This window comes from Wyeomyia smithii, chromosome 1 (genome assembly GCF_029784165.1).
Source record: "Wyeomyia smithii strain HCP4-BCI-WySm-NY-G18 chromosome 1, ASM2978416v1, whole genome shotgun sequence".
Taxonomy (NCBI): Eukaryota; Metazoa; Arthropoda; class Insecta; order Diptera; family Culicidae; genus Wyeomyia; species Wyeomyia smithii.
Genome location: NC_073694.1, coordinates 1721735 through 1742837, shown reverse-complemented (window position 1 = coordinate 1742837; position 21103 = coordinate 1721735). Strand labels below are relative to the sequence as shown.

Here is a 21103-nt window from a genome sequence, read left to right as displayed (position 1 = left end):
TCACTTTAACAAAAATAGGTCTATTCTCACGAAGCTGACCAATTTTCATTTGCCATGGTATTTTTAACTCAGTTGTATACGATTAAAACGATTTAAATTTGTAAATTTGCTAGAAAATAATTTTGCGGTGGACAATTATGAGTCAGGCCATATTTTGGCTATTTTTATTACTTTTGCATGATAACTGAATAAAATAACTTGTTATCAAGCTTTTACAACAATAAAATAACTTTTGGGACTGTAAATTAATTTCAAAATAATTTGCCCTTCTATGGGAATTGTTTCTGTTTGAATTTGCTTGAATTTGTTATCCAAATTTTTCATCGCCTTCTTCGATATTCTAACGCTCTTTTCGTATGAAAGTTTTAACCTAGGAATTCAGTAGCTCAGGATTCAGTTCCCCAAAAAGTGTTGTAGAGAGTTTTATAACGGAAAAATCACAAGAAGGTTGTATGCAAAGCCACGACCGCAAGGTTGAAGTAGAATACTTTTACAAGAAAGATAACCTGGCTGCTTGCGTGTCAGTCATTTTTTCTAGTAAATAAACGTTGACCGTTCATTGGAAGTATTGTAATTTCTTTTTGTCTGATATTTTGAATGCAGTTCATTGGATATTTTTAAATTTTGTGCAAATGAGAAGTTGAAGTGCTGCCGAATTGTAATATGCACATTTAATACGACATCATTAAACGGGAACGCAACAAAGGCTACGGTTATGCAGAACGCCGGCGCGATGCGATTCGCCTTACCGTGGTGAAATGTACAGCTCTTTTTAAGGCGAAGTAGAGCTATACATTTCAACAGATTTCGTCCTGCCGAATCGCATCGCGCCGTTATTTGCGTTCTGCATGACCGTAGCCAAACACTAAGCGACGCAAACACGTAATAATAATCAGAGTATGCATGTAGATGAAGATAATTAACTTTGGATTATAGCGCAAAACGAGAAAATATTAACTTTTCAAATAATCATTTGTGTTCTTCAAATTTCAGTTGTTCAATTTAATATCCGTTGAAATGTTTGTTTATTATCTGATGAAGCTCTTATATAGGCCAAATGATGCATTCCCAATTTACTAGGTCCATAACTCTGCCGACCGTGCTTGGGAAAGCGCGGTATAACGACCAATCAGAGGTCGATTTTGTGTTTTGACAAGGCTTAAGTGTTTTCAATAGTACACTAGTTCGAATGATAAAATTGCATTTTCATGCATTTGGTAGGAATCTTAGAAGATTTTCTAATCGATTGCTGCAAAAACGAAGGAAATCCATCGAAAACTAACCGATTTATTAGCATTTGAAATTTTTCTCACTTTTTTCAGTTTTAGATTTTCATTTTACATCCCTATGTAGCCGAACTTCCTGAGAGAAGTATTCTAATTCAAAATTAAATCTTCATTAATTCATTTGTTGTCCTTATAAGGACAATTGTTCAATTTATCATTGATAGTGAGGACTAAGGCGCACGGTCAACACAATGAGAAAGGTGTTTTCACATTGAAAACTAGACACGGCTTTACTGGAGTAAGTGTTGGCAAATGCATCTACCGCTAATACCACCGCTATCATACGAAAGCGCGTCGTTCCATGTGGGGAATATCAACAACGAAAAATGACGCGCGTCTAAGCATAACCCGAACTGTTTCGCCGTGCTGCTCCCATTTACCTTTACATCGGCCTCAGGGAAGTACCGGCTGCATCTGAATCTACCGCTGAGGCTGTTACTATACTGCTATTGGTACCGAAAGCTATTAACTCTTCAAATAAGTGTGTTATTTGTTCTCAAAAGAACAATTGTTCAATTCAAAATCGGATTCACGCAATCGCATCTCTGTAATATTACCGACAATTATATTCTTCTGAACAAACTGATACAACTTTCCCATTAGGCCTCTGCCATAATAGACGCGAAAAGCGACGCGAACCGATTCGCTCAGCTGTAGGTTAATGTACAGCCATCAGTAGAGCTGTACTAAACTGTTTCTAAAGTTTTTCCTCAGTTTCGTAGCACGGATGCACAAAAATGATTTCTTGTGAACATTCTGTCGAGCCGGACCGATAGCACTCTCATTGAAGCAACAAAATAACATGTTTTGTGTCGTGTTGTGCAGCTTGGTTGAAGAAAATGTTCCCGTCCCCATGTCGCATGTAAGCAGATTATTGCGTTCAGTAGACAGTAGATAGTGTATCCAGCGAATAAACACCGATGGTGCTCTCACACACGCAACGGTTTTAACCCGTATTTTATTGCGGTTTGTAACATCAAGCGATTTCGTTTGCTCGCTGTTGCGTGTTGCATCATGTTGCAACTTGGCAGCTGGGAGACGACGAAATTCTGTTACTGCTGATTGATTGAATCGACTTCATATTAGCTCTGCATAGTCGAACTAGCTGCTTTTGTGAATGCGTTCTAACAGGGCAGTTTATTATTCAATGTCGGTTATGCTGATCGCAGCCTTTGCGCTGCCCCTACAGTGGGGGGTTTACTAAATAAAGTAAAAATTAGACAACTACAACAGAATTTGATTGCATCCCGCACAGAATGTCTGCTTGTGTTGATGCAAGAAAATTATTAACCTTCAATTATTTGTTTATTTGCCTTGAAAAAAGCATGTTGCGGTTCAAAATCGGTTGCTAATTACAACCTTCGAGCTGCCCTAACATTGGGGGAATTAAGATACACGGACAACATGCACTGTGGAAGCTATTTCACATTCAGTAAATTAGACGGGTGCGACAAACTTAAATTGCTAGGATGCAACACAGAATGCTTGCTTGCGTTGACAAAAATTTTTAACTTTCAATGACTAGTTTATTTGCCTTGAAAAAGGCATTTTGATTTCCAAAATTGGATTTCCTGATGGCAATCTTCATGCTGCCCCAACACGGGGGGAATAATGGCTGTCTGGCGAGACACGCTGAGAAAAACCGCGCTGCTCCTGAGACGTGGTGACCAACCACAGGGCTAGTGCTGCTGCTAAGGAAGGACGACTGCTGTTGTCGCTGTCTAGAACTATTATGAGCGGCTCCGGCTGAAACAGGCTCTTATATAGGCCAAATAGCATGTTTCAATTGCAAGGTATATGATCCTGTCGACCGTGCTTGGGAAGCAAGCATATAACGACCAATCAGAGGTCGAATTTTTCGTTTTGACAAGGCTTGACTATTTCCAATAGTACAATAGTGTGAATAATAAAATTACAATTATCTTATTTTGGGAAGAATCTTAGAAGATTTTCCAATCTATTGCTGCAAGAACGAAGGAAATCCATCGAATACTAACCGATTTATTAGCATTTGAAATTGGACATATTTTTCACTTTTTTCGGTTTTAGATTTTCATTTAACATCCCTATGTAGCCGAACTTCCTGAGAGAAGTATTCTACTTCAAAACGGAGAGGCGTAAAATATGTTCGAGATTAGGTTGATACAAATTTCGAATTCTTTTTATTTCCAAGGTTATCAAAGTTAGCAAAGGGGGTGGCAAAAAATAAATAACACCGAAACGAAAAAAAAAAGAAATATATCTTTGATCAAAGTTTGTGTGCAAGTCATGACGTTTGTAACTTGCACTCAAATAAATGTTGAAAAATAACACTTTATCATTATTATTATTTATTTCGCTTGCCTTTTGACGACACTCTCGCTGTCACTGGACTTGTTTGTTGCCAAATAAAGCATTTATGCTGTCGGAAAACCAATAAAATGAACAAAACGATTTGAGCTTTTTTTTCTTCCCCTTCCAATATTCAAGATTTTTGAAGGAGGGGGGGGGGGAATAAAATGAGAATAAAATTTGTAACGGCCTTAATAAGAATACAAATATTCTTGGGGTTGTCCAGTCTTGAATCAAATAATATTTTTGCACTCTCTCATTCTTGACCAGTTTGAACTAACTAGAAGACCGACACCCGTTTTACACACTGTTCATCTCAAACCGATATGGGCCGGCAATTTAACTCTAATCTCGATATAAGCCACGTTTAATTGAATAAGTACATAATTATATAACCCACTTATTGACAATACTACTCCAGTACGCACGCATTCAGTGCCGTAAAATGCCGCATTCCTTTGAGCATCGCTCAGTAAGTGAAGGAAGTCGCCGCTGCCGATGCCGACACCCTTTAGCAAAAAAAAAAACACCGACTACGCCAGAAGGAAAGGAAAGGAAAGAAAGAGGATAATGATCATGCAAACGACGGCATCATGAATGAAGATGCGAAGAGGGACAATTTCGCGATCGGCTGCAAGATGCTGCACAAGCGGAACGTCGGTTTTTTTTCTGCGCATAATAGATGCTCGTATGAGTGATCGAAAAATGCCTAAAAGGGGACCGATCAGTGTGCAAGCACAAATTGCATGTTGATCGGGGGATTTTTCTACCATATCACTAGTAAACATAAACTCTTTAAAGGTTGGCTCACAGCTAATCGCACACCGGCTGGCACAAAATTAATGGGCAGCGACTGATCATGCAATGACGCAGTCATTGAAAGTTGCACCCAAGGTGTGGTCCCGGGATAGCCTGACGGCCCTTTAAACACTTTATTGAGTTAGTATGCTTGATTTATTGTTCCATGATCGATGAGAAATTATCAATATTATTTTCGAGAGTTGATTCCACTTTCTATCGTTCCCTCATCGCTTGTATGTAGGTATCAATCAAATTCATCCCTGAACGAATCACTTTATCATTTCGATCGAAGCAACCGCAGGAAACACCACAAATAGCTTTGTTTACAATAGTTTAATGGTCAAAAAGTATGAACTCACTTGTAGTGAAGAGGACTCCAGCCGTAATAGCGCATTACCACATCCTGTTCGCCGGCATCCGTCCCAGTGCCACCGCCTCCACCACTATCGTCATCAATGTAGTCATCGTTGGCCGCTGGGGAAACACTCTCGTACTGGGTTTTCAGTCGAGGATCATGTGAACATCTTTTCGAGTCACCGTTACTACTCAGAGAGCCGTATCCTGCTAGGATGGTTGAAGAGTTCCCATTTGTGGGCCCATTCTCCGAGGTGCATAATCTGTGGAGAAAATTTCATGAAACATTTTCCGATTCACATAAAATATGTACTAAGCTATGCAAGCTGAATTGTGATTCATGTATAATTCAAAGATGAGCTAAAAGAAATCAGTGAAAACAGGGCATTCCGATGCGATGTGCTTGGATTAACTTGCAAACCTTCTCTATTTGTGTCTGTTATGTTATCATGATGATGCGACTTCTTGTTGAAGCAAGTTTGTAAAAGTGAGTAGAAGGAAAGCAAAAGACATCTTAGTTGGATGGGTGACATGGTATCAGAGAGTAAAACAGAGCATTGTTCTTTTAGAAAATATTTCAACTTTAATTTGAAAAATCAAATACCAAAAAAATATTTATTGTACTCAAAAAGTCGGCTGAAGGTAAGAGAAAGGGTATGATAAAAGATTATCCCATATTGAACTCAGTATAACAGAAAAGGCATTGTGACAAACATTGTGAAAAAAAAAACCTAAGAGCCTAAAAATAAATAACTAGAACATATTTTATTTTATAACAACCCAAAAACAGTTCATAAACCTCGAAAGGGAACAAAAAAAATATCTTGAATTGACTTAAGAATTGCGAATGAACCGTCTCTAAAGAAAAAATCTAAAGAAGGTTGTATGCAAAGCCACGACCGCAAGGTTGAAGTAGAATACTTTTACAAGAAAGATAACCTGGCTGCTTGCGTGTCAGTCATTTTTTCTAGTAAATAAACGTGGACCGTTCATTGGAAGTATTGTAATTTCTTTTTGTCTGATATTTTGAATGCAGTTCATTGGATATTTTTAAATTTTGTGCAAATGAGAAGTTGAAGTGCTGCCGAATTGTAATATGCACATTTAATACGACATCATTAAACGGGAACGGAACAAAGGCTACGGTTATGCAGAACGCCGGCGCGATGCGATTCGCCTTACCGTGGTGAAATGTACAGCTCTTTTTAAGGCGAAGTAGAGCTATACATTTCAACAGATTTCGTCCTGCCGAATCGCATCGCGCCGTTATTTGCGTTCTGCATGACCGTAGCCAAACACTAAGCGACGCAAACACGTAATAATAATCAGAGTATGCATGTAGATGAAGATAATTAACTTTGGATTATAGCGCAAAACGAGAAAATATTAACTTTTCAAATAATCATTTGTGTTCTTCAAATTTCAGTTGTTCAATTTAATATCCGTTGAAATGTTTGTTTATTATCTGATGAAGCTCTTATATAGGCCAAATGATGCATTCCCAATTTACTAGGTCCATAACTCTGCCGACCGTGCTTGGGAAAGCGCGGTATAACGACCAATCAGAGGTCGAATTTTGTGTTTTGACAAGGCTTAAGAGTTTTCAATAGTACAATAGTTCGAATGATAAAATTGCAATTTCATGCATTTGGTAGGTTATTAGAAGATTTTCTAATCGATTGCTGCAAAAACGAAGGAAATCGAAAACTAACCGATTTATTAGCATTTGAAATTTTTCTCACTTTTTTCAGTTTTAGATTCACATTTTACATCCCTATGTAGCCGAACTTCCTGAGAGAAGTATTCTTATTCAAAATTAAATTTTCATTAATTCATTTGTTGTCCTTATAAGAACAATTGTTCAATTTATCATAGGATGTAGTGTTTATCTTACATCTCTGTGTTACCTTGATAGTGAGGACTAAGGTGCACGGTCAACACAATGAGAAAGGTGTTTTCACATTGAAAACTAGACACGGCTTTACTAGAGGGAGTGTTGGCAAATGCATCTACCGCTAATATCACCGCTATCATACGAAAGCGCGTCGTTTCATGTGGGGAATATCAACAACGAAAAATGACGCGCGTCTAAGCATAACCCGAACTGTTCCGCCGTGCTGCTCCCATTAACCTTTACATCGGCCTCAGGGAAGTACCGGCTGCATCTACATCTACCGCTGAGGCTGTCACTATACTGCTATTGGTACCAAAAGCTATTAACTCTTCAAAAAAATGTGTTATTTGTTCTCAAAAGAACAATTGTTCAATTCAAAATCGGATTTACGCAATCGCATCTCTGTAATATTACCGACAATAATATTCTTCTGAACAAACTGATACAACTTTTCCATTAGGCCTCTGCCATAATAGACGCGAAAAGCGACGCGAACCGGTTCGCTCAGCTGTAGGTTAATGTACAGCCACCAGTAGAGCTGTACATCAACCTACGGCCGAGCGAAACGGTTCGCGCCGCTTTTCGCGTCTACTATGGCAGAGGCCTTAGAGGAAGTTGCTGGCTGATGTATTCACTTCATGCAAGCCTGCTGCTGATGCTTCCCGCTACCACACTGAAACAGCATTTTAGTGAAGAGAGTGTCGTTGCATCAGCTGACCCTGCTACTATCGATGCTGATATACCCGCTGCAATAGCTACGCTATGCATAGCCATGCCACAGTTGTGGCCGCTATACGCTGGCTCAACTGCTGAGCAACTGCAACGCTATCCGTAGCCATGCCACAGTTGTGGCCGCCATTGGTATCCGCTGTACCTGCATCTGCTGGCCCTGCTGCTATCGATGGTGAGATCCGCTGAAACTGCTACGCTTATTCGCAGCCATGCCACAGTTGTGGCCGCTATCCGCCATCGATGGTACCCACGATCGCTCCCACTGCTGCTAAGGGAGGACTGCTGTCGTCGCTGTTCAGAACTACTATGAGCGGCTTCGACTAAAACAGGCTCTTATATAGGGATGAAAATAGGAATGAATTATTTTACGTACGTGGTGGAATGATATAACTTGAAAAATATGTGTGACTTCATTCCGGCTCAGAGCGATCATTTGATAAGCTCCACCTCTTTTTTCAGTTTCTAAAGTTTTTCCTCAGTTTCGTAGCACGGATGCACAAAAATGATTTCTTGTCGAGCCGGACCGATAGCACTCTCATTGAAGCAACAAAATAACATGTTTTGTGTCGTGTTGTGCAGCTTGGTTGAAGAAAATGTTCCCGTCCCCATGTCGCATGTAAGCAGATTATTGCGTTCAGTAGATAGTGTATCCAGCGAATAAACACCGATGGTGCTCTCACACACGCAACGGTTTTAACCCGTATCTTATTGCGGTTTGTAACATCAAGCGATTTCGTTTGCTCGCTGTTGCGTGTTGCATCATGTTGCAACTTGGCAGCTGGGAGACGACGAAATTCTGTTAATGCTGATTGATTGAATCGACTTCACATTAGCTCTGCATAGTCGACCTAACTGCTTTTGTGAATGCGTTCTAACATCCCGCACAGAATGTCTGCTTGTGTTGATGCCAGAAAATTATTAACCTTCAATTATTTTTTTATTTGCCTTCAAAAAAGCATTTTGCTGTTCAAAATCGGTTGCTAATTACAACCTTTGAGCTGCCCTAACATTGGGGGAATTAAGATACACGGACAACATGCACTGTGGAAGCTATTTCACATTCAGTAAATAAGACGGGTGCGACAAATTTAAATTGCTAGGATGCAACACAGAATACTTGCTTGCGTTGACAAGAATTATTAACTTTCAATGACTTGTTTATTTGCCTTCAAAAAGGCATTTTGATTTCCAAAATTGGATTTCCTGATGGCAATCTTCATGCTGCCCCAACACGGGGGGAATAATGGCTGTCTGGCGACACACGCTGAGAAAAACCGCGCTGCTCCTGAGACGTGGTGACCAACCACAGAGCTAGTGCTGCTGCTAAGGAAGGACGACTGCTGTTGTCGCTGTCTAGAACTATTATGAGCGGCTCCGGCTGAAACAGGCTCTTATATAGGCCAAATAGCATGTTTTCAATTGCAAGGTATATGATCCTGTCGACCGTGCTTGGGAAGCAAGCATATAACGACCAATCAGAGGTCGAATTTTTCGTTTTGACAAGGCTTGACTATTTCCAATAGTACAATAGTGTGAATAATAAAATTACAATTATCTTATTTTGGGAAGAATCTTAGAAGATTTTTCAATCTATTGCTGCCAGAACGAAGGAAATCCATCGAATACTAACCGATTTATTAGCATTTGAAATTGGACATATTTTTCACTTTTTTCGGTTTTAGATTTTCATTTCACATCCCTATGTAGCCGAACTTCCTGAGAGAAGTATTCTACTTCAAAAGAATTGAGCTCAGGATAGTGAAACTGCCTCTAAAGGTTAGAAATAAACACAAAAATTAACCTAAATTGAGCAGAGAATGGAGAAAGCTACTCGAAGTTACGGAAAACGCTTAACAGACTAGGAAAACGCAAAGTAAGGATGTTGAATCGAGTTCAGAACATCTAAAAAAAACCTTCGAAGGAAAAACAACAAAAAATAACCCCAAATTGAACTTAAAATAGCGACAAACACAAACAAAATTTATCTTGAGAAAACAAGAAAACGTTTGTGAAAGTCAGAGAAAAAAATAATTTCAAATAAGCTCAGCATCGCACAAAACGCAGCTGATGACCAGAAAAGACTAACAGAAGGACATCGATTTGAGCTCAAAATTCGTAAAAAGAATACTTCTGAAGAACTTAGAAGGTAGCAATAGCCTCCAGATTAAGAAGAGATTAAAAAAAACACTTTCAAAGGTTAGAAAATGCTAGAAAAGTTATGCCAAATTTAACTAAAAATACCAGAAAGGGCCAACAAAAAATCAAACTTAAATTGAGCTAAACCGAAATTAGGTCAGGAAGTAATCGAACATTTTCAAATCAAATTGTAAGTAGTAGAATAACTAAGGAAGATTAGACATGAAAGCGTGCATTTGAAAGAAAGAAGATGGAATTAGAAATTAAATTGCGCGCCGAAGACGAAGAGCAGCAGAGGTCGTTCCAGGAGAAAATGCTTCGGAAGAAGCAGGAGCAGATCGATCGAATGAAGGCAAACCAAAAGACGTTCGAACAGAAGATGGCAGATCTGGATAAAGAGTCGGTGAAGTTATCGACCGTCCAGGTGCCGAAAGCCTCATCAAAGAAGGCAAGCAGGATTGTCCGGTGCGGGAAACAAAAAAAAAACGCTGAATCTGACTAAAGCAAATGTAAAGAAACTTGCTGCGTTTCTGGATGAGGGTACCTTCGTCACATTGACGCTAGCTGATCGAATAAGTGTCTCGGCGAATGAATCTTTGAGCGTCGGGAGTTAATGGAGACATCAACAATAAGCTGCTGCTGCATAGTGCTCGAACAGTTGGGAAGCTGATGATGCCCCGCCAAAAGCTGGATGTTCAGGACCTTGCCGCACCTATCGCGGTCCGCTGCAAGCTCGGGTGGACCGTATACGGCCCAAGATACTCTACCACGATTGGAACTGGTAATTTCATCGGTTGTCACCAAGCCATATTGAACGAGGACCTATATTAGCTCATTTAAAGAAACTTTGCTCTAGAGCAGTCAGTGGTGGAGATCTCCTGTGGTAGTCAGCGGAGGAGGAACGTGCCCGGGGAATCCTCAAAAGGACCACTGTTCCACTCATATGACTCTCGATTCCCGGACAGTAATCCCATAGCCGATAAAAGAATAAGGCAACCAGAAAAGAGACTCCAGAAGAATCCTGAGCTACAGAAAAACGTCTGCAAGCAAATCAACGAATATCGGGAGAAGGGGTACCCTTATCTGACTACGAATTAAGAGCTGACCGGATTTTCTTTCCAGGAGGTTTGGTATCTTCCGCTCAACGTCGTACAAAACCCGAAAAATACAGATAAAGTACGCTTGGTGTGGAACACTGCAGCCGCAGTGTTAGAAGTTTCACTAAATTCGCTACTGGTGATTTGCTTTCGGCGGAGACGTGTGAAGGAAATGTTTCATATGATACAGATTCGCCTCGAGGATAGAAAAAAGCAGCGGTTTCTGAGCAGAAAGAATCCCAACGATCCACCGGATACCTACGTAATGGACGTGGAAATCTTTGGGTCAACATGTTCTCCGTTTTCGACCCAGTTTGTCAAAAAAAAAAAAAATGCAGAGGAATTCGCTGATTAATATCCGGAGGCAGCCGCAACCATCATAAAACGGCACGACGACAGCGTTGATTCCCTGGAAGAGCCGATAAACTGAGTCTCCAACTTGCTAGAGGTTCTTCAGAGTCTGGGTGAGACAAAACCGGTTGCACCGATACACTTCAGCCAGGACGAACAAACTTTTAAAGAGCGCGTTCTAGGAGTGATCTGGGATCCAAACGTGGACAAATTTAGATTCTTAACGATGCATCGAGAGGAGTTACTGTCAAACTTGTTTGAAGGAAAGAGGTTGACAAAAGAGATTGTAGTAAGATACGTAATGGGTTTTTTGATCCACTCTGTCGTTATCCAACATCTGTGGCATTCCAGCTGTGGTTAGGATCAGAAAGTCGACATTAAGTGCTGGGAGTTGTGGAAGCAGTGAGCCGATCTGTTGCCGCAGATGGAAGCCATTCGTATTCCTCGGTGCTACATCGACAACGCTGAACGCGTCGAAGTTGAATCGCTAGACGTACACATCTTCACCGATGCCGGCGAACATGCATATGGATGCGTGGCGTATCTTCGAGCGGTGGTGGAAAGTGAAGTACGTTGCAGTCTGATGATTTCTCGAGCGAAGGTTGCACCGATAAAACGTCAATCAGTTCCTCATTTGTAGCTGGATCAATTCCGATCGACATCGGTACCAGCAGTTCGTGGCTTTCCGCGTCGAAGAAATCAGAGAGCTCATGAAGACGTTGGATACCGACTAAACTGATTAAATGGGGACAAGGCCCACCACTTCGAAGCGATGAAGTTTAGTTTCAGGGACCGGAATTCCTGTACCGGCCAGAAAATACGTTGCTAACACAAGAATCAACCGTTGAAGAAACTGTGGGAGAAGAACGAGTAAGTAATGTTGAAACAATTTCTACGTTTAATGGCTATCGCCGCCATGAACGACGTGGCGAACCGATTCTAACATCACGTGCCATATTAAAACAGCGTAGAATATTCAAGAAAACGTCGGGGAAAGTGAAGGCGGGTTCGTAGTCTGTAACTGTCCAAACACCCCTCAAACAAAAAGAGTTTAGAAAAGCAGGAAAAATCCTATGGCATCAGGTGCAATGGGACTGCTTTCCAGATGAAATGAGCATAATCGCGAACTGGGCAGCCTTTAGAGAAGATTAAGAAAAAAAACGCATTCACGAGAGTTCACCAGTGACAGACGATGAAGGTTTGTTGCAGCGAACTCGGATGAATTTTCCTCCGACAAGAGCTGACCGGATCCTATCGCGGCCATATAAGATCACACAGCGATTAATTCAGCACTACCATGAGGAGTTCGACAACACACAAATTCGAAGACAGTGTTCAATAAACTTAGACAGCGGTTCCAAATTCCAAATCTGCGAGTAGGGATCCAAAAGTTAACTGATAGATGCATATGTCTGCCGAGAATGTTTTCCTTTCCCAACAGGGGCCGGTGAAAGTAGTGATTGGACGCCGAAAAGAGAAGCGTAAGGTGGCTGTATTCACCTGTTTGGCCGTACGGGCGGTGCACCTGGATGTAGTCTGACAACAAATTCTTGTCGGATGGCCATCGCTCGTTTCTGTAGCAAGTTCGTGGCGCCAAGTCACAGATATTCCGAAAATGCTACGAACTCCAAATTGGGAAAAACGCTAAAAACATCTGAAGCTCAGAAAAAAAAACGAAATCATTTCTAATTGAGTTCAGAACAGCGAAAAAAAGCTTGAAACAGCCTGGAAAAGTAAAACACGTGCTCCAAAATCGAGCTTCAAATTGTAAAAAATATTTCTGAAGTCCGACAAAAAACAACGTTTGTAAAGGTCTGAGAAGAAAATGATCTTAAATAGGCTCATAATGGCAAAAACGATTTTAATGACCGAAAAAAAAAAATAAAAGAAAACTGTCGAGTTAAGCTCAGAGTTCACAAAAAAATGCATTTGAAGGCCATAAGAGGTAGAAAAAGAAATTGTAAAAACACTTTCAAAGGTTAGAAAAGTTAAATAGTACATAGAATGGTTAAAATGATTTCTAAATACCAGAATTTGACAGAAAAATAAACAAATTTAAACTGAGCTTAGAATTACGAAAAAGACTACTAATAGCTTCAAAAGAGTTACACGAAAATGAAACACAGCTTCTGAAAGGCAGAAAAGAGCAGAATGACGAAAAACCACTTTTGAAGGCTAAAAAAGACCAAACAATATAAAATCCATCGATGAAAGTTAAAAAACCGAAATTGTTTATTATTACCATGTGGGTCATTCCATACGAAGTGTACTTGCCACTTGGACACGACCATCACAGATTTCGCTCAAAGTTGCGGGAATTTCTCAAATACTGTCTCTTTGGAAAAATCCCAATTTTGGTGTCGATTGGAATACCCCCCGCTCTGTAGGACCCCTCTCTTTATTTCAAAGTCACGCAATTTTTGTCAAAAATATCTTTTTTCTTTTTATTACAATTCATAGACGTAAGATGTCTGAAAAATACTAAAAGATGATTTTTCAAGAAAATAAACCAAGAAAAATTAGTTACGAAATTCAAAACTATTTTCGTAAAAATGCTATATTTCGAGATTGTCTCATATTGCTACGGGGTGATAAGTGCTTCTTACGTAAAATTTTCCAAGAAATACGATGAAACCGTCAAATTTAAAATAAAATAAGCTGCATTTGCCAAAAAATGCAAATTTAGTTTTAAAATACAAAAATAATCTATCTGGCAACACTTCCGGTCAAAAACAATATGTTTTCTGGATTCCTTGGTTTATTTTCTTCAAAATTCACCTATCACTATTTTTCGGGTGTCTTACGTCTATAAATTGTAAAAAAAATAATTACGAAGTTTACAACTTTTTTCGTAAAAATGTTATATTTCGAGATTGGCTCATATTACCTCGGGATGATAGTTGTTTCTTATGTGAATATTTCCAAGGAACACGTAGTAATTATCAAATTTGAAATAAAAATTGATGCATTTGCCGAAAAATGTAAATTTAGTTTTCAAGTACAAAAATAATTTATCTGGCAACACTTCCGGTCAAAACTAATATTTTTCCTGCATTTCTTGGTTTATTTTCTTCAAAACTCATCTATTAGTATTTTTCGGACATCTTACGTCTATGAATTGTAAGAAAAAGAAAAAAGAGATTTTGAACAAAAAATGCGTAACTTTGCAATAAACAGGGGGGTCCACAGAGCGGGGGGTGTTCCAATCGACAGCAAATTTGAGATTTTTCTAATGTGACAGTAGATGAATAATTCTCCCAACTTCGAGCAAAATCTGTGATGGTCGTGTCCAGGTTTGTGCTTTTTTGTGGTCACTTCGTATGGAATGACCCATATATTGTTTGCAATCCTTATTTGATGTTAATAGTCTAGGTTATTTTATCATAAAACGTCACAATTGATATGAGGCATCAGAAATTAAAACAAAAAATATTTGGTTCTTTGACTGGTTTAGACTTAGGATGTTCGATTTCTAGACTTTCAGAATTTATGACTTTTTGCCTTTGAGACTAATTTGAGACTTACAGACATTCAGACTTTAGACTTTTAGACTTTAGTCTATTTTTGAAAGAATTCAATGTGTTGAATCCTTAGCATTTCAAGCAGATGATTCTTTCAGAACGACTGACGATCGTCAGTAATCTTTTCATTCTGTGATATATGCACCTTTTTATACCAGGCACTGTTGCAATACCGTGCTGGATTGAAATCTTTACATCTTTCTTTACATCTAGTTTTCTTCTGTTTTATGTTGAACTGTTGCGCTTCTTTTAAAATGAGCTATGCGCCAGTAGGCCATGAAATACAAATAATAAAAATGGAAAAATCAATCGTATCTTGGTTTCAGTTGTCATTTCGTCGCATCATTAGAGAGTTCACTAAGGAAACGGTCTTCCGATAAAAAACGTTTTTCAATTGGGATATAAGTGTTATACTCTGTTAATTTTTTTAAATCGATTGAAAAGGTAAGTTGGATAAACTCGGAACCGTTTTTCGAGTGTAGGGGAACTAAGGAGAAACTTTAAGTTAAATTAATAATAAAATACAATATGGAAGCAACATTTTGAAGTGGTGTTGAACGATGAGGACGGTAGAAGAGTCGTCGAGGGGAACAAAATAGAAATTGGGAAGGACGGACCAGCTGTGGACCCACCAACGTTGGACGAGGTGAAGGATGCTTGCAAAAAACTGAAGAACCACAAAGCCGCTGGGACAAGAAGGGACATAGACTCGATAAGAGTTATCAGCATCAGCTGACTCTTCTTTGTGTGATGAGACATTCCTTTCAGTCTATGAATAACCCTTGCACAACAGTGTGTGTAGTTAGGGATGAACAATAGAATAAGTCAGCAGTGGAATGTGATACGCATATAGATTGTGGAACAGTACCACCGTCCTCCGTAGTTTAATTGGTCAATACACCATGCCGGAGACAGGGAGATTGCGGGTTCAAGTCCCGTCGGGATGCGGTATATTTTTCCAAATTTGTATCATATTTCCAGTTCGCTTATTTTTCGCTTTCCCTACTGCACATATTGTCTGCTTAATGAACATAGACTCGACTGTAGTTATTATCGATGCATAACCCTCCTCAAGTCCGCTTATGAAATTCCTTTAGTATCCTGTTCCAGAGACTTGGGCCGTTGCATGAAGCTTTTGTTGGAGAATACCAATGCGGGACGATCTACAACGGACCAAATGTTCACCCTGAGACGGACCAAATGTCCACCCTGATCCTTGACAAGTTTCGAGAACACAACTTGCAGACATGCTTGGTTTCGCTCTTTCGTTCTTTGAATGCTCATTAGACTGTATTTTATCAAGATGGTAGAATTCGAACAAATCATGTATGAAGCAGTTGTAGAGATACTCATCTCTACGATTTGTCCAAACATTGTATGCCATATGTAAAGCGTCAAAGTTAGGCAAAGCTTGTGAAATTGGAAGAGCTACTCTTTTGGTACCTACGAAAATGTTCAGACAAATTGTAAAGATAGACTGTCGCTACAAGTGCTTTATATATGACTTGTTCGAATGCTGCCTACTTGACAAAATATAGCCTAATCAGCATTCGAAGAGCAAAAGAGCAAAGCCAAGCCTGCTTGCAGACACATCATCTGTTTATAGACTTTAAGGCGGCGTACGATACAGTGAAACCTACGAGATGTGGCAAATTATAGATGAACATGGTTTTCCAACAAAACTAATTGAACTGTTACGTTCGACGTTTGACGATGAGCGTGAGCACGAAGCGTGAGGACAGCGGGCGAGTTTTTCGAACGCGTTTGTGACGTTAGATGGTCTGAAGCAATGTTACGGGCTCTCGAATTTTCTGGTCAACATAGCTTTAGAAGGTGCAATACGAAGGTCACATGCTTTTGGGCTCCGTGGGCGATATTGATATCATTGGTGTTAACCGTAGAGCTCTTGAGGAAACCTTTACGGCTCTCAGAAGGGTAGCTGCGAGATTTGGACTCACCATGAACACTGTAAAAACGAAGTAAGCAGAGAACATGGTATTTTTGCGGGTGTTGGTGCTACGGTGGAAATGAATGAGGATACTTTCGTAGTGATCGACGAATGTATTTATCTTGGTACTCTCGTGACATGTGACAACAAAGTGAGCTGCGAGGTGAAGATACGGATTGCGGCAGCGAATAGGACTTATTATGGATGAGAGGATGGGACGTTACCGGAGGAATAGATGGAAGGAATCGTGTGTCCCTTCTACAAAAAAGGCGACAAGCTGAGTTGTAGCAACTACTGTGCAATCACTCTGCTAAGCGCTGCCTACAAGGTACTTTCCCATCTTCTATGCCGCCGCCTATCACCTATCGCAAAGCAATTTGTGGGACAATACCAGGCGGGATTCTAGGAGCCCGTGCCACCACAGAGCACTGCGGCAAGTACTTTAGTAATGCCGCGAATACAACGCAGTAAACAGAGTTATAGCAGAGCCCAATTGGGTCGGACTAGTCATGAACACGTCGAAGACAAAATACATGAGAAGGAGAGGCTCCCACCACGAATTTGAACTGACGATGACAAAATCGAGGTGGTAGATGAGTTTGTATATTTGGGTTCACTAACGACCGCCGACAATGACACTATGTCGTAAGGATGTCGGACAAAAGCCCAATCAAAATGGTTCTGAATAACGACTCAATATGAACGCGGCGTTGTGGCGCGCAACGTGCACGGTGGGTCGACCAAGCAGGAGGAAATCTCGGCAGTCTACGCGGTCTGCAAGAGTTGCGAGGAGCAGCCATGGATCGAGTACAGTGGCATCGGCTCTTGGATAAAGCAAAGACGAAACAGGCCTTCGCCTGATTGGTGAGGTAGTACGGATTGCGTAGCCAGGTTAGGTCCCGTAGCACGTACGAAATTTGCGCTCTACAGACTCAGTAGACGAGGTAGACGTGGAAGGAGGCCGATCAACAAGCGCTTGAGGTCTTTGCGCATTGAATCCTGCGATCAATACTCGGTAGTAAACTAGAAAATGGGATGTGACGCAGGCGCATAACGATCTATACGAAGTATACAAACATATGCTGATATTGTCAAGCTGATGAAACACTGCAGGGGACAGTAGGCTGACCACGTAGCACAGATGGCGGATGAGCTTTCGACAAAGATAATATTCAAGAAGGAGGCCGACGTCTTCGAGGCAAACGACGAGAATGCCCGGTCAGTGGGTGTAAGGAGAGTCAATTTGCTTGGCAAGTAGCGTGTTCACTTATTATGAAAATTTGTGGCCCTTTTTGAAAATTATTAAGCTTTCGTGCTATTTTGAGTTTTCGATTGTTTTTAATATATGTTGAGTTAGTATTTTTGATTTTTTTTAGTGTTTTTGACGGCCAAAAAAGGTTAACATAATTTAATGAACTATCCGTATTTCCAGCAGAAGATTGTTTCAAAACGGTACTGACCGTCAGTAATCTTTTCATTCTGCACCTGTTGCAACCAGACAGGATTGAAATCCGGACACCTCAGCAGTATTTTTCAGTTTTATGCATTATAAGAAAGGAAAACCCTATGATAAATAAATGCCTACATGTCTGTTGAACCGTTGCAACGCGTTGCCCTTCTGTAAAAGTGAAATATGCGCCAGTAGGCCATGAAATTGAAAATAAAAAATCCATCGTGCCTCGGTTTCAGTTGTCATTTCGTCACGGCGCTAGAGAATTTGCTAAGGAAACGCTGTTCAGATAAAAACGTTTTTCAACGGAGATACCTGGTGGTGGAAATTGATTGAAAATGTAAGTCTTTTAATTCTCGAGCTGTATATTGTGCTGCATGGTTTTTGATCCTTCGTTAATCACTTGAATCGAAATCCGCATAGAGCGTGTATCTAGCATAAACTGTTGTACATTCTCCCAAATTTTCAGCATGTTATGGAAGAAAACATGGATACGGCAATTTAGGAAGAGTTGCGATTGAGATGCGCGAGGGTAAGTTTCGACAGGTTCTGGCGTTCCGGTGACCGCGATAAGAGATGCCAAACGAATCGCTACAAATCGCAATCAAAGAAAGCTCCACCAGCCTTCACTGTTACGGAGGAAGAGAGGATCTTGGAGGGTTCTGCTTGGCGTAATGGTCAATTTCTTCTGAATATGATCATATCTCATGTGAATTTATTGGTTTTATAGCTAATCCTCTACGCTGCCAAACTGGAGAGATGTTTAGGAAAGAAGACGCTTTTAAGGATTAAGGAGTTGGAACATTAACTCGCGGCTGGATAAAGCGTTTTATGAAACGGTACCCCGAATTGGCGGACGAGGACGGTCAACAATATGGCGAAGAAGAGAGCCATTACCGAAGCGGATGTGTGAGGAGAGTTCGTAATCGACGTTAAAGATGTCTTGGCGGATCCTTCAAGGTCTTTGCAACAAAGAATTCAAAGAACGTTTAGGCTCTGTTCTCTAACAGCGACAAGGAAAACTATACGGTTCTGATTTCGGCCTTAGCTTTTGGTAAGCTAGTACAAATCCATGTGGACTACCTGTCCACATTGCGAACAGCGTGCCACTTTTCGAGCAGATCGAAATAACCTTGTCTGGCCTGGACCAGTATAAGTAGCAAGTCTATTCAACCTGTGGAGGAATACAGTGGACGAAAGCGAAGGTCCACCCGAATTCATAGTTTTTGATACGCCTTTTCTTACGGCTGAGAGAAACGATGTTTCTTATGTCGAGGATCTTGACTCGTATAACGCTGATTAATGTTCGATTGGTTAAATGTTTGATTGGAATTGTACCAAATTTTATTGCGTGGCCTTGAACAATGCGCGTGCAATATTACATCGAAGAATAACAGCTTGTTACAAGGATGAAAATCTAGTATATCAGAAGCGGTGCATGTCTGTTACTAAAACTCAATTTGTTCTCGTCGCGTCGAACAAACTAATTACCGAACTGGTGACTGAAAGCTCAGATGTTGAAGACTGTGCCGAAAATGTGCTGAGTTCGGTAAAAGAAACTGAGTGAGTACGTTTCTAAGATTTTTGACATCATTAACATTTTCAATACTATCTGTCTTACTATTTGTTCCCTCTTCTAAAACTTCTACATAAGAGTAACTCGATACTTTGAAATGATATGAAGATGGAACGAAAAACAAATTCATACATAGTTAGTTATCTTTCCCTCTCCGGCATGCATTCTGTTGATTATATTCAACTATGATTTAATTGTATGATGATAGCTATAATGCACCTGCACCCTCCCGGCCGCACTCATGAAAAAAACACAAAATAAACCAGCGAAATTCGTGTTCAACTTGTAGTGAGAAAGAGAAGTAAGTCGGAAAGCAGAAAATGCCACGGAACAGGTGCCGACCGGCATCATCATCATCAGAAAGCAAGACAAAAAAAAATGAATATGGGCGAAAGCAATTGTAAAAATAGAAACTTACTCACCGTTGCTGATTAATCAATAGAACCAACAATACGATCGAGAGTAGCACCAGTGCAGTGAGCAGGAATAGGGTAAAGTACCAGCACCAGGTTGGGATGTACTTACCACGCGGGACGTTATTGATAATGTACTTCTGGCCGTTTTTGGTTTTAAGCTGTCCACCTAGAAGAAGGGGGATAAGATTAATTAAAATACTAACGAGAAAACATAACGTGCATCGACAAAACAAGATATCGAACATGCGTAACCACCGGCGAATTCAAATTGATTATACAGATAAATCAAGCATGCAAATTTTAGGTTCCGAACGGAATCATGTTTGCGTTTTGCGTACGAGTATAAAACTGCTCAAGGATTTCAGGTATGATCGGCTCACTTCGGCCTACGCACGAAAACCGTGGCAAGGTACTAAATATTCCGCTTGAAGGCTGGTGGTGACTAAACTTTTGCCGGGAGCGTCGTCGTTATCTCTTTCTTCTGTCTACAAGACAGCACTGCAAACAGCAGCGTGACGACGATAAGGCCTACGCATGAGTTTTTTTTTCTGTGTTAGATCAGCTGAAGGTATAAAACATAGAGACTCTGAAAACGCGTCATTCATGCAGAAGGAGCTCGAGACTCGAGCGCTTTTGGTGGTTTCTAGAGTGTTTCCATACAATGACATCGTGAGGGATCGAAGATCGTGGGAATACTCGGATATTAAATCGAGCCAGAAAGGTGAACAAAACGAAAACTGACATTTTCTAAGAGTTATTCTTTGATCGATGAAATAAATTGTCATCGGTTTGTTATTCCTTGTTTGAGCATTTTAAATTTGGAGCTTGAAAGTCGGAACCGGTTGAGAACTAGAACTTAGGTTAGGACTTTCGATTTGAATCTTGGGGTTCGAAGCTAGTTTTTATTATTTATGTCTAGAACATGGAACTTGGAACTCTCAAACTTGATTAGTTGGAAAACTTTGTTGATTAGAACAAGACTGAATCATAGGAAAAAAATCGGCTAATTAAAGTTCTTCCGATTCTAAAAATTTTTGCAGACTTGCAGACTTTTGCATGACTTTGAAAAAAGTAGATTTCCTCTTGCCTATTTTCATGATCATTGTTTTATGAAAGCTGCCTATTGCTAAAGCAGGCCTTGAAAAAAATCGAAGCGCTAACAACAAATTCAGGACTTGTGACGAATATCACATCTTCCATCCAAGCTGCG

The 21103-nt window shown here is 40.2% G+C and overlaps 1 protein-coding gene across 4 annotated transcripts in view; it reads right to left on the bottom strand.

Moving 5' to 3' along the window:
- LOC129724965 (aminopeptidase N-like) overlaps positions 1 to 21103 on the bottom strand; it is a 78776-nt gene that overhangs the window by 22508 nt on the left and 35165 nt on the right. For all 4 annotated transcript variants that reach the window (XM_055680285.1, XM_055680295.1, XM_055680306.1 and 1 more), the window contains 2 exons: positions 19900 to 20059; positions 4778 to 5035 (listed from right to left, as the gene is read on the bottom strand). In XM_055680285.1, the coding sequence (XP_055536260.1) occupies positions 4778 to 5035; positions 19900 to 20059 (418 nt within the window). The remainder of the gene's footprint in view (positions 1 to 4777; positions 5036 to 19899; positions 20060 to 21103) is intronic.